This window comes from Amphibalanus amphitrite, unplaced genomic scaffold, assembly GCF_019059575.1.
Source record: "Amphibalanus amphitrite isolate SeventyFive unplaced genomic scaffold, NRLGWU_Aamphi_draft 000492F_arrow, whole genome shotgun sequence".
NCBI classification, from domain to species: Eukaryota; Metazoa; Arthropoda; class Thecostraca; order Balanomorpha; family Balanidae; genus Amphibalanus; species Amphibalanus amphitrite.
In genome coordinates, this window is record NW_024881986.1 from 97,501 (window position 1) to 110,647 (window position 13,147).

The window sequence follows — 13,147 nt, forward strand, 5'->3', positions numbered from 1 at the left end:
CAGAGGAGACGAGGTGAGGTCAGAGAGGGTCAGAGGAAGGGTGACACAGACGGTCACACATCTGTGGGGATGAGAGGGGGGGGGGGGGGGGGCTCAGTTGGGGAAACTACGAGGAGCCAAACAAAAATTGGATTAGCCAATCAGCGGCTGGAGTGGGCGGGGCGATGACCATATATGGTCATAAAATCAGACAACTTCATCTTTTCAATGAATTTTAGCATTCAAATGAAAAAATAAGGCATAAGAATGTTTTTTAACCACACAAGACCTACACTCACCCGGTGCATAATTAACTGGCGGCTCTAAATCGCAGAGTTACAACGCAAGGTCAAACCGTGATTGGCAAATATGGCGGATTGAAACAGACGCGCCAAAAAATGTAAGCGGTACCGTGGTTTTAAAATGTTATTATTTTAATTATTTTGTTTATGGTTTTTCTAATTGTAGTTAAGTTATTATTTAAGAATTAAATATTTTTGTTTATTGTAATTAAATAAAATCTTTTAACAATTTTCTTTCATAAAACCAATCCATTTATTGAATGGCCAGCTGATTGTGACGCCCAGAACCTGCAGAAAAGCCGTTTTCCCATCGCGATTTTCGAGTCATTTCGCCGAATTGAATCAAATCACACTGATTCCTAGTGAAAAATGGAAGCCTTTTCTCTCCAATAAGTGGACGCATACCGCAAGTACCGGCTTGTTATACCGTTTTTCACCCTTAGTAGCGGGGGCTGCATTTATGCCCATATATGGTCATCAAAAGTCCATTTATTGACCAATCCATTTTTTGACATTCGCCTCGTAGTTTCCCCAACTGGGCTGGCTAAACAGTGTGGTCTTTGTGTGACCTGTGGGTATTTTCCAGGGTCTAGTCCTCAGCGGCACGGTACCGTGTTGAAGGCAGGGCCGAATGCTGAGCTCCAACAGTTGAACAAGCATAGATTCTGTTCTGGTTCCATGCCCTAAATCTAAATAACGATGTTTATCAGCGCACCCAACATTGAGGTAATCCGCTGGGGTGAGGTCACGTGACACATTCCCATCAGTCTGACGTAATCTGCTGGATAGCTTTCTGCCAGTGGTAGCTATTCAGTGTTAGGTAGTTGTAGGGGTATCATAGGGCCTTGGGTGCAGAGTGAAGTGTTGTTGGGTTAGGTAAAGATTAGTCAGGCTGGGCTAGTTTTGGCCGGACTAGGTCAAGGTTTGATAAGGAGTGCAGACCTGGCCTCGATGGGTTATCGTGGTGTTTACAACTCTAATGAGCATCATTTCAATATTGAAATGATATTGAAATGATCATTTCAATATTTCAATATTCAATATTCAATATTCAATATACTGTATCTAAAAACGGGCCCTCAGCTTCAGTTTTACCGAACGGGGAAGTCCCCCTGGCGCGGTTCGCTCCGCTGCGCGTGAGAGAGGGGGAAGTCCCTTTCTTCTCTTGGGCTCGGCTGGCGGTTGCCATGGAGACGACTTAGCTACCAGGAGCTCGTCGGAGGAAATATGTCAGGTCGAGTTTGGTATTGCAATCAAAATGTTTTTTTTTTGTTGAATTTTTGGTAGGCATTATAAATCCACGCTATTGTAAAAGAGGCTTTTGGTTTGGTGAAATTAGGCATTTTTCCTTGCTGTCCAAGTTACTCCGATTTTCTCGTGGTTTAGATTGGCATTTGGTTTGGTATCGGTATCCAGTTTATCTCCAATTGACATCACGAATTGCTGACCTCTGGTGACCTACAGCAGCAGACCTTGTAGGTACTAAGAACGTGTAGAGGGTTCCTTTTAGAGATGCCAATCGGATACTGAGTTTTGTTATAGCGAAACCAAACGATGTCAATTGTCATCCTTGTTTGGCATCAGTTTTTCAGTGATGTAAAATTAACTCAACTGATTCCATAACCAGCAGTAAGGGAGGGCTGTGCCTCACCACGGATAGGTAACCACTGATAGGTAACCCGCAGTAAGGGAGGGCTGTGCCTCATCACAGATAGGTAACCACTGATAGGTAACCCGCAGCGAAGGAGGGCTGTGCCTCACCACGGCCTGTATACTGGGAAACACGTCCATGTGGACCACGGCTCGGAGATCTGACCGGTACGGCGGGCCGTTTCCACCTTCTCTCTCTCTCTCTCTCTCTCTCTCTCTCTCTCTCTCTCTCTCTCTCTCTCTCTCTCTCTCTCTCTCTCTCTCTCTCTCTCTCTCTCTCTCTCTCTCTCTCTCTCTCTCTCCCTCCTTCCCTCTCTCTCCGGCTCCAGTTGCTCTCTACCGGTGTTTCTGCCGCCTGAACACACAGACACGGAGCTGATCCACGGCCGAGTCAGCCGACGGAGACACGACACCGGGGGTCGGCTGGCCGGTGCTCGGTGTCGGCGGTAGACGGGTCAGGGGGTCAGCGGGGGGGGGGGGGGGGGGGGAGGGGGAGAGGTTGTGGAGGGAGGTGATCGGCGAGAGAGTCCGTGAACACCCTCTGCTCAGTTCACGGCGGGTGGGGAAAAACAGACATGAACCTTCGTACGAACCAACTGTGGCTCACGCAGCACGCCTACACCAGCCTCTGACGTATCAAAGTAGCTAGCTCTGTAAAAGCCCCGCCAGGAGTCGTATCTCCCCCCATCCACTCGTTATGAGAGAGGGTCTAGCCGGATCAGGGCTGAGGAAAGGGGTTATTCTACGTACTGCATCATAGTGCCTCGAAAACTTCGTTACCTTACCCGCTAGCTGCTGGATGAGTTAACGCCCCACTTCTTTCGCCGCACTTAAGCTAAAAAAAAAAAAAAAACGGCGCGTCGCAGCAGCGCCAAATTCTGGTTGCATGTAGGGAATCTATTGAAGTTCATTGCGATGAAATTTCAAACAAATCGGTTGGGAAAATTAAGATTGAGGTTTTGGTGACGTCATGACTCCTGAGTTTCAGACCAACAACGGTATGTGTCAAAAAATCATAAACTCACAGATTAGCCATAGGCACATGCCGTTACGACCATTAGACTGTTTCAGGTGACACCGTTCTCTCAGTCTTATATACCGTACGTTCTATGTTTTAGAAATGGAGCCCAGGCAGCACCAAGAGGAGGTTATCCAGATGAAAGAAGAGATGGCACTTCTGAAGGAGGAACTGACACGTCGTAATCAAGAGGGCATTGCCCGTTTGGATGGGGAACTGACCACACTGAAGAAAAACTGCGACTCACTGAGTGAACAGGTGGTCGGACTGGAGGGAGAAGTGGCCACACTGAAGAAGGAGGTGACTACACTGAAGGGGGGCAACGCCACAGTGAAGGGAGACAAGGCCACACTGAAGGGAGACAACGCCGCACTGAAGAGAGACAACGCCGCACTGAAGGGAGACAACGCCACACTGCGTCAGGAGGTGGTCCATCTACGTGAAGAAGTGGTCCGCCTGCGACAGGCTGTCCTCGAGGAGCGCACCACTCGCCAGGTCGTCGTGGAGGAGCTGCGGCAGGAGGTCCGCCGGCGAGCGGCGCCATCCGACCGCTCGCAGAGGTGAGACTGGGAGGCAGCAGGGATGGGGTGGGGGTTAGTCGGTGGGATGACGTTAGGGGGTTAACAGTAGAAGTAAGTCGGTTTTGACTGTAAGGGATTGCGAATAGTTTGTAAGAGTCAAACCGGTTGTGTACGAGTAGACAGTTTGTAAGAGTCAACCCGGATGTGTAGAGAGTTTGCTTGTAAGAGTAAACCCGGTTGTGTAGACAGTTTGTCTGTAAATATTGACCGGTTGTATGGACAGTTTGTCTACATATAAGACCCAAACCGGTTGTCTAGATACTAGACAGTTTGTAAGAGACAACTCGGTTTTGTAGACAACTTGTCTGTGAGTGACTGTGAGGCAGCAGGCTGCTGGGTGGCACAGGGATTGGGGGGAGGGGACACTAGATGGGCTTTCACAGATCGATGGTACGCCTACTGTGCTGTCTTGGAAGTGGAGACTTCTGGAAATTATTGCCTAATGACCGACCTGAGAGCTCTGATGACGTCACACCACGTCACACTGACATCATCTCGCCACAGTGACGGCGATGAGGTGGCTTCACCGAAGGGGGACACTTGTGACAAGTGTGGCGCCATCAGAAACTGTGACGTCATCACCCAAGCTGAGGAGGAGGCGGGACTGGCGGGCGCTGACGTGCGAGAGGCTGCACCGCAATGGGCCTCTGCCATTTGCCTTCTGGACCACGAGTTGTTGAAGATGGTGCTGAGCAAGATGGACTGCTGGGAGATGTTCCGCGCCAGGCGGGGTGAGTGCTTCAGCAACTGGCAATGTATGTAGGGCATTGTAGTAGCACGGAGCGTTGATCAATGATCATGCTTCATTATGACATACTTACAGTCCTTCGTGGAGTTCTTCCTTTACCGGCGAAAACCGGCGAGCCGGCGAGCTCGGCATGGGACAATATGAAACCGGCGAGCTCGGCATGGGACAATATATCACATGCAGTCCAGCATAGGAGCCGAAAGGCACGGAATTCTAATGTGAATTAGGGCCGCTCGGAATGATATTTTTTAGAATGGCTACTGTTTATAAATACAAATACAAACGCTATCTGTTATGAATATTGACGCTCCCGTCAAGGTCTCGGTGCCGCCCGATCCCCATTGTTCCGTCGGTGCCGACAGTCTGCCGTCGGTGGCGGTCCGCCGTTGACGATATCGTCAGCGACCGTCGGCGGGAGCTAACCGATCAGCAAACCCGCGGTGGAGAGGTCCCTGCGCCGGCCACGAGCCTGGAGCTCGTATTGAAGGTGCAGGACCAGCCAAAGCTGACCGAACTGCAGGCGCCGACCACTGAGACGGACACCGACCTCCGACTGGTCGGTGAGTCCTGTGTGAAACGCGCTACACACGAACTGGTACGCTTTGTCCCGCTGCAACTGTCATTCCTTGTCCATATGAATTATGAGCGATCAGTTCTTCACTGACTGGTGTTGCTTTATTCCAGCGGCCACCTGCCACGCCCTGGAGAAGGCCAACCTGCGCGGCTTCAAGCTGCGGGTCTCTGCCCTGCGCAGGCTGGCGCGTGCCAACGCCTCCAGTCTGCGTGAGCTGACGCCGCCGGCCGGCATCAACGACTGGCAGCTGGAGGCGCTGCTGGAGCCGCTGAAGGGTCTGGAGCGGCTCGATGTGAGCCCACCAGTGGACAGCTCCGGCAAGTGGCTGCGGCTGCTGCCCCAGTCGCTGAAGAGACTGGACATCACTGGTGAGAAGGGTCGTGGTGTGTTGGTAGAACGCAGTAATTGCTGCCTGCTGGGACAAATCGTGCTAGCTCAGATAGGTAACTGTTGGTCTGTACTGGCCGTTTTCACGACGGAACTTTCGCGGTGGGAGCTATTTTGTACCTGGAAAATACCTACCCTTTCAGGCCTTAGAATCCTTACAACTGAAGTATTGTCTCTTCAAAATATTTTTAGAAGCTGTTTTTGCCCTCAAATCACTTTTTTTTACAAACAAAGCAATTTTCGGTTCTAGTATCTCATCTTTCTACCATGAGGGAGCAAATCAACGTGGCAACTAGGTACCCGGCAGCCGGCTTCTGGTTCATCGGCCTTGACCTCAGGTCAAGTTAATGACCTGACCGGAAAAGGTCGTGCTGCATATCAGTCGCTCCGTAACGTCAAGCCGAACACAAAGGTGTTTTCATCGCTCTAGCATGCCTCTATCAGAAGTTATTAGCGAAAAACTGTTAGATACTTTTCGTGACCTGAGATGACCTCGGGGACGTAACACTAACGAAGAGTCACAGTTGCCATTTTCCGGTTCAGTATGTCAATGTTACCTGCATCTCGATGTTTGAGTGTCTAGAATGGCGTTCGTGCAAAACAGACGCTTTTCAATTTTCTCCCATTGACTTATAATGGAGAGGCCACAAAATTGACCTGACCTTAGGTCACTGATATCAAAATTCCGAGATATACATTTTATAGATACTGTTACTCTTATCAATCGCTGAAAGTTTTAAGGCAATCGTTCAGTCGGTGTAGCTATGACGAGCATTCCTATTTTTCTGAGGTGAGGTCACTTGGCGTGACCTGGTGACCTGACCTTGGGCGACCTGGGCCTGAAATTTTCACAACATGTGCGGAAAAGATGTCCGAACAGGTGTGCCAAAAACAGCGGCGGATATCGGCGAGAAACCGCAGGGGGTGTTCAAACATCCCCCCGGCCCGGCGCGGGTTAACATGGGATTTTGAGCTGGAATAGCAGTTATGTATGTATCTACGAGTATTGTATTGACATCATGTATTGACTCGTATGTATTGACATCAAAAGCCTTCCATATATGGCGTGGCGATTACGGCTTAGATCCGAGTATAATAGGTAACAAGCATGCGGGCAGGGGGGAAGAACACTCAGCACTAGACGACAGTCATCCATCGATGGGGTAGCGACAATAATCATCTACATATGTACATACATTAGGACAAACAATATACCGGTCCGGGTATATAGTGGTCTATGGGTGGGGTAATTTGAAAATATTTTTACGTCTTCTCCGTCGTACCAAATTCCAGCTCAACCCTGGATGAAGGAAAACTGTTTCAGTAGCGCAAATGTCACTTCCTTTCACCATGGAACCTTCATTTTTGGACGAGCCGAGCATACCTTGGATAGCATATGTAGTCTCACTTCTCCACCAAGTCACGGTGTGTTCAAATTGGCCCACCGCGGTGGGCCAATTTGAACACCTATTTGTTTATGGGCCAATTTGAACACCTATTTGTTTATGGGTCAAACAACATCGGTGTTGGCGAGATTATCGTTTTTATGGCACATAAAGGCAGTGTGTTCAAATTATCCCACGGTGCACCGTGGGATAATTTGAACACACATAAACAAATAGGGAGAACAATTCTAAACATTCTTTCATTTGAAAAATCAACACAACAAGCAAACCACTTGCAGAGTATCAATATCTGCACGCTGCACATCGTTCAGTTGACAGTAGTAGCCTCTCTTCAGTTAACAGAACTTCTATAATTTCCGTTCAATAAAAACTCTCCCAACCTTACTTCATCTGTTATAGTGGTGCCAATCGGAGCCTGGACATTTGGAGTTCTGATTTTGTCCAATGTCCCATTCGGAATTCGTTGGACAAAGGTAGCAGACTGGACAACATTGGACGATGGCTTACTACACGTCAGCATTTTTATGAAGTAATCGTGCAAGCATCGATTGGCGAATGGAAAGCTTAGTTAAGCTCTCAATATAATGAACATTTTTCGGCTGGTAAAATTACAATATAAACAATTTAAATGACAGTTTTGGATGCCGATCAATACGTTTTTTTTCGGACAAATTTGGACACATGGCTGACTTAAGTTTTTTGGACGGAAATTCAACGAAAATGCCGGACATTGGACGGAAATTAGACTTTGACTGATGGGTTTCAAAACATGTACATGTACACAATTGGTACATGTACCAATTAGCAAGGCAATTAGATCATCTTGATATATTTCATGCTGTGATAATCATATATAACTTGATATTCATGTATTCATATTCGTTTACTCATCCACTGACGAAGGCACAGTGTGGCTGAAACGTCTGGTATTTTATGATTCTGTGCTTGTTGTCACTTGCTCGAATATATCAAATCATGTCCGATTATTCACGGTCAGTTGATAGGTGATGGTTTTGTCGCTCTCCACAGGATCTGGGATGGCTTGGTGGTCATTGAATCACTCCAGATGGTCGTCATCTGGACTAGGTGTCAGTATCCAGATACCAACGGACACACTCCTGGACCAGCTGGCTGTTCTGGCGACCCGTCCAATCACCTGCCAACCTACCAAGCTGTTCATCACCAAACGGGGTAAGCACCGGCAGCGCCGAAATAGTGGGCATATCGGATTCAGGAGACGCACAGGGTGACACTGCCCTTACGTAGGTATGTACATACAGTCCACAGCAGAAGTAATGCGGGGTTTCAGTCATGGGTATGTTCTGCTTCTGAAGCTTAGGAACGATTAGCCAGACTACAATGAAACTTTGAATTGAATGTAGCTTATATGTATCGTCACCCTTGCAGTTGCAACTTTAGCTATTGACATCTTCTTTTCGATCACTCCGCATTAAACAATCGCCAGTCAAAGCCAACCGTTGAGATTGGTAAAACCCTACATTACTTTAGCGATGGGCTGTACATACAGGGTACACGGTACACAATCGTACTGCATTGGTGTGGATTTGTATATCATTAGGGGTGTTTCAGCACCCCAAATGCTAGATTGAGCACCCTCAATAACTAATAAGGCTTGAGCACATGGGTGTCGATTAAAAAAAAAAAACTATTGGGGGTGTTTAGGCATAGATGTGCCCCTCACTAGGCCGGGTGTGCCCCCTCTGCCAAAGAGGGCCCTCATATTTCACTTATTACCAGTTATATTGTAGAACCTTTTTTGCGGTAGGTACATACGTTATTAACCCGCCCCCCCCCCCACCCGCTGGGGGTTCTGGATTTCCACGCCCTGCGGGGGGGTGGGGGGGGGGAAGGGTGAACACCCCTCTTCTTCTAACTCAGCTCCTGGGCCACGTAACGACAAGCCGTAGGCGGCATTCCAAAGAGCGTCATAAATAATGAGTAAACTACATCAGTCACTTTTTAGGTCAGGTCATAGTTCAGGTTACCAGAGGCCACCGAAGGTAAAATTTAGGCACTTTCCAGGTCAAACTGCGATAACTTTCGACAAACGAGCGCATAGCCCATGAACGGATAGAGCTACAGCGTCGTGGAAAAGCGCATTCAATAGCTCTTTTAACGGTCTTTCTGCGTAATGGTCTCATATTTGACCTAAGGTCAACGGTTTAGCCTGCACGGGAAAAACTGCCCAAAAGGACTGTTTTTGCGGAAACAGCTTTTATGTGATAACTTTTGACTCAAAACATAAACAACCTTATTTTTAGCAGCATCGTGTCTCCTCTCGCCAAGACGCGTCGAATGGACTGTAATTTGACCTTAAAACGTCAAGTTGAAAATTTTACCTCAGGTCAAAGTCATGACTTGATCGGAAAAGGTCATGTTGCATATCAGTCGATCATATCGTCGAGCCAACTGCCAAACACATCTTAGGTGTTTTCATCGCTCCAGCGTGTCTCTATCAAAAGTTAATAGCGAAAAACTGTTAGACACCATTTGTGACCGAGATGAACTCAGAGACATAACGAGGGGTTACGGGTGCCATTTTCCGGCTTAGTGTTTCATGTTTACTTGTAATTTGATGCTAGAAAGTGTTGAGAATGACGTTCGTCCAAAAGAGTTTCAATTTTCTCCCTTTGACCAATGGAGAGATCGTGAAATTGAAATGACCTTAGATCACCGATAAACTTTCCAGATACACAATTTGTACGTATTGTTGCTTTTATCAATTGATTGAAGTTTTAAAGTGATCTATCACTGGGTGTAGCCATAGACCCGGGAACAAGGGGGGGGGGGAGCGGGGGCGCTTGCCCGCCCCCCCCCCCAACTTGAGAGCCGAGGGGGCGACGCCCCCTCAACATTGAGGCAGCGAGAAAAGATCTTTCCTCCCTTTTCCGTACTTCTTTCCTTCTTGTTTCTTTTATACATCTAAACATCAACACACGGCATTTTCCTTGCCATCTGAGTGGTTTCTGTTGATACAGTATCGATTCGACATCTGCTATTGTCATCCCGCTTTGGTTTGGGCCTGACCTTGGCCATAAGTTTGGCAGACCATATTTTATGCTGGACCATTTTGAGTCAACTTTGAGAAATATGCACATAACGTACAACCGTGGTAAAATCGTTGCTATAGGCACAACACAGTTTACACGCTCCGGGTGTGAGGGAGGGGTGTGGGGCAATGAGTGCGTACTTAGGTGGCGCCCTCGGAAGGCTGGTATGGGATTAAAGCTCAGCGACACTAAGGACTGGTGTGGTGCCTTCGGTTATCGGTAGCACCCTCAGAATCACCGGCGTAGGGCCCTCAGAACCGCCGGTAAGGGGCCTTTAGAGGCACTGGGGCCGTCATGCAGGTGGCAGTGTGGGCGCTCAGAGGTGCTATTGTGATTCTTTCAGAGGCGCCGGTGAGGGTCCTTACAGGCGTTGCTGTGGGCCCTCATAGACGCTGTTGTGGAGCCGTTACAGACGGGAGTTGGGCCTTTAGAGCCGCTGACACGAACCCTCTACAAGCCGGCAGGGGGTTCTCAGTGACCGGCAAGGGGCCCTTAGGCCGGCAGAAGAAGTTTTGTGGGGTCCTTACTTAGAGACCGGCATGGTACTGTCAGACGCCGGTGGGGCCCTCAGAGTCACCGGTGTGGGGCCCTCAAGTCACCAATGGGTGGCCTTTAGATGCGCAGGTGTTGGCCGTTGGGTCCTCAGAGCCACCGATATAGGACTTAAATAGGCACTGGTGTAGGCACTCAGAGCTGGGCGTGTGAAACCCTCAGAGACACCGCTGTGGGCCCTCATAGGCGCCGATGAGGGCCCCCAAAGTTGCCGTTATTCTTCGGCCATAAGAAAAATAAGTGTGGGAACATCACATGTGGGAAATGCCCCGAGAACTGGCCCCTCATAGGCCGATAAGAGCTCTCAGAGGCCAGTAACGGGCCTTTGGAGACCACCGAGGGACCCTTAAAGCCGCAAGAGGTCCTCAGAAGCCGGAGTGGGGCCCTTATGGAGATCTTAGTGTGGCTATTTAGGGCCCATGAGGTGTTCTAACGAGCCCCATGGGCCCCTTCTGAGTCGAGATATGGTCATCGTTAACCTTCAGCGGTCAAATGGCGCCGCAGGGACCCTCGGACCCGAGGGTCCCTTTGAACCCAATTGGGGGTGGGGGTGGGGGGAGCCGGGGGGGGGGGTACGTGTCCCCTTAGAGCCCCAGCTACGCCACTGTTTCATATGCATATGTCAGGTATTTTAGGCTCGCCCCCCCCCCCCCCAACTTGAAAATCGTTCCCGGGCCCCTCCCTGGGTGTAGCTGTGGCAGGCACTGAAACTTTTTTATGAGGTTAAGTCACTTACAGTGACCTGGTAGCCTGACCTTGAGTGACCTTGGTCTGAAATTTTACACAGAATGTGCAGAAAAGATCTATGATAAGACGAGCCAAAAAGCACAGTGGGTGTTCAAACACCTCCCCCCCCCCACCCCCAGCATTGTGAGGGTTAATATATTCGTGTTCTGATTTGTGGGGTGTGCTCCAGACCTGAGAGGTGTGCCCCTTACTCGAGGTGTGCTCTTGTCCCTAGGAGTGTACTCCTAGTAGAGGTCTGCACCGGCCGGCTGCAGCCGCGGCTGGCTGCAGCCCCACGGCTGTGGGGCGGGGCGGCTGCAAATATCTCCAAGAACACGGCTACGGCTGCGGCCAGTGGCCACGGCTGTGAGATTTCAAGCTCAATCTTAAGTACTCAAATATAAAATTTTAAATAAAAAGATAAGCAGTCTAGCCTGTAAAAATCATGCAAAGGATGCCTAGCAACATTGAAAGTGGTCAAGCCTTTGAAAACCTGCAATGGTTTTATCATTTGCCGTAGGGGAGTTTGCACTCTGGTACAGAATACTAATTATAGGTACCAATTGTTCCTTCATCATCATGAGCTTTACAGCTTCAGAAAATGCACCATGTTGCATTGTCACATCCCTTTCAAATCAATCTCACCTGGTCATTAGGAGAGCACCTTACAGCTATTGAAGACAAACGTTCAATAATTCTTTCAGGTAATAAAAAAAGAAATAACGCCTAGGTAAAGGCAGGTAAAAGCTTCATAAAATATCTAAAATAACTAGGTCACCCTCCCGCGCCTACCGGCGCTAATCGTCGTTTGAACTATTTATATACACTGTGGTTTGAACATCTATATAGAAATCCCTGCCCGTCCTAGGTCACCCTCCCGCGCCTACCGGCGCTAATCGTCGTTTGAACATCTATATAGAAATCCCTGCCCGTCCTAGGTCACCCTCCCGCGCCTAGCGGCGCTAATCGTCGTTTGAACATCTATATAGAAATCCCTGCCCGTCCCAGGTCACCCTCCCGCGCCTACCGGCGCTAATCGTCGTTTGAACATTTATATAGAAATCCCTGCCCGTCCCGTCCATAATGCCCGCTTTTTTTCTCTCTCTCTCTCTCTCTCGCTCTCTCTCCCTCTTTTCCTTTCCCTTTTTCACTCCCTCCTCTCCGCTCTCTGACTTTGTCGATCACTGATCCAATCGTATGCTTACTTACCCCTCCCCATCCGTCTCTCTCCCTCCTCTCCCCGTCTCCTTCATCGCACTTTTTCGCTCCCCCTCCCTCCCTCCCTCCCTCCCTCCCTCGATTTCCTCCCCTTCCCTCCACTCCCTCCCTTCCCCTCTCCTCTCCCCTCCATTCCAATCCCCTCTTGGTACTGAAAAAAAGTACTGGCTAGCAGACTTGTAAACGAATCTGAGTTGATTCGTGAATCGACTCAGAATCAAACCGTTTTTCGATGAGTCATGAGTTGATTCGAATCACTTCATCGAGGAACTTGATGAGTCATGAGTTGATTCGAATCAATTAAATTTAACATCATGAGTCATTTGATGAATCGATTCAAATTTTCAGACTCAAAGAATCGACTCAAAAAAAAAAATGAGTCGTTTACAAGTCACCATCAACACCCTAATAATCAATGCTAGATCACCCCCTCAGCTTTAGCCATCACTTAACTCCATATTTCAGACTTACAAGAGCCTCAGAGGCTCAGGCACAGGCGCCTAATGAGCCAAAAGCATTTGGCAGTTGGTACCTAGGTACTAGAGGTGGCAAAACTGGAAAATTTTGGGACCCGGACCCCGACCCAGTCTGACTGGCACATTTCCAGAACCGGTCAGACCCGGTCTAGGTCAGCATTGGAACCAGATGGACCCGTTCCCGAAATTCATTTGGAAAATTGTGTACTGTGCAAGAAGAAAATATTTTCTTTCCAATTGAGCAACCTTGTGTTGCAAAGTAAAACACTCATGCCATGGTCATTTCACTTCGCTTCACAGTTTGTATTTTAGAACCAGATTCAGGTCATATTTAATAATATAAGGCGTAAGAAGAACAATGAATTTCATGCTCACCTAAGCCCCTTTTACTACAGCTGCTAAAAATGATGTGAACTGGGGATCCATGGAGCAGTGACTTCATCAGTCAGAACCTAACAT

General features: G+C 48.6%; 1 protein-coding gene across 7 annotated transcripts in view; it reads left to right on the plus strand.

The window, feature by feature from the left end:
- The window catches only part of LOC122392581, a 158,099-nt gene that overhangs the window by 79,712 nt on the left and 65,240 nt on the right, over positions 1-13,147 (plus strand). For 5 of the 7 annotated variants that reach the window (XM_043387629.1, XM_043387630.1, XM_043387633.1 and 2 more), the window contains exons 2-6: positions 3,050-3,509; positions 4,035-4,261; positions 4,641-4,838; positions 4,963-5,220; positions 7,675-7,836. In XM_043387629.1, the coding sequence (XP_043243564.1) occupies positions 3,052-3,509; positions 4,035-4,261; positions 4,641-4,838; positions 4,963-5,220; positions 7,675-7,836 (1,303 nt within the window). In that variant the 5' untranslated portion in view covers positions 3,050-3,051. Of the gene's footprint in view, positions 14-3,049; positions 3,510-4,034; positions 4,262-4,640; positions 4,839-4,962; positions 5,221-7,674; positions 7,837-13,147 lie in introns of all 7 variants that reach the window. The other 2 variants (XM_043387627.1, XM_043387631.1) reach the window with 1 other exon arrangement.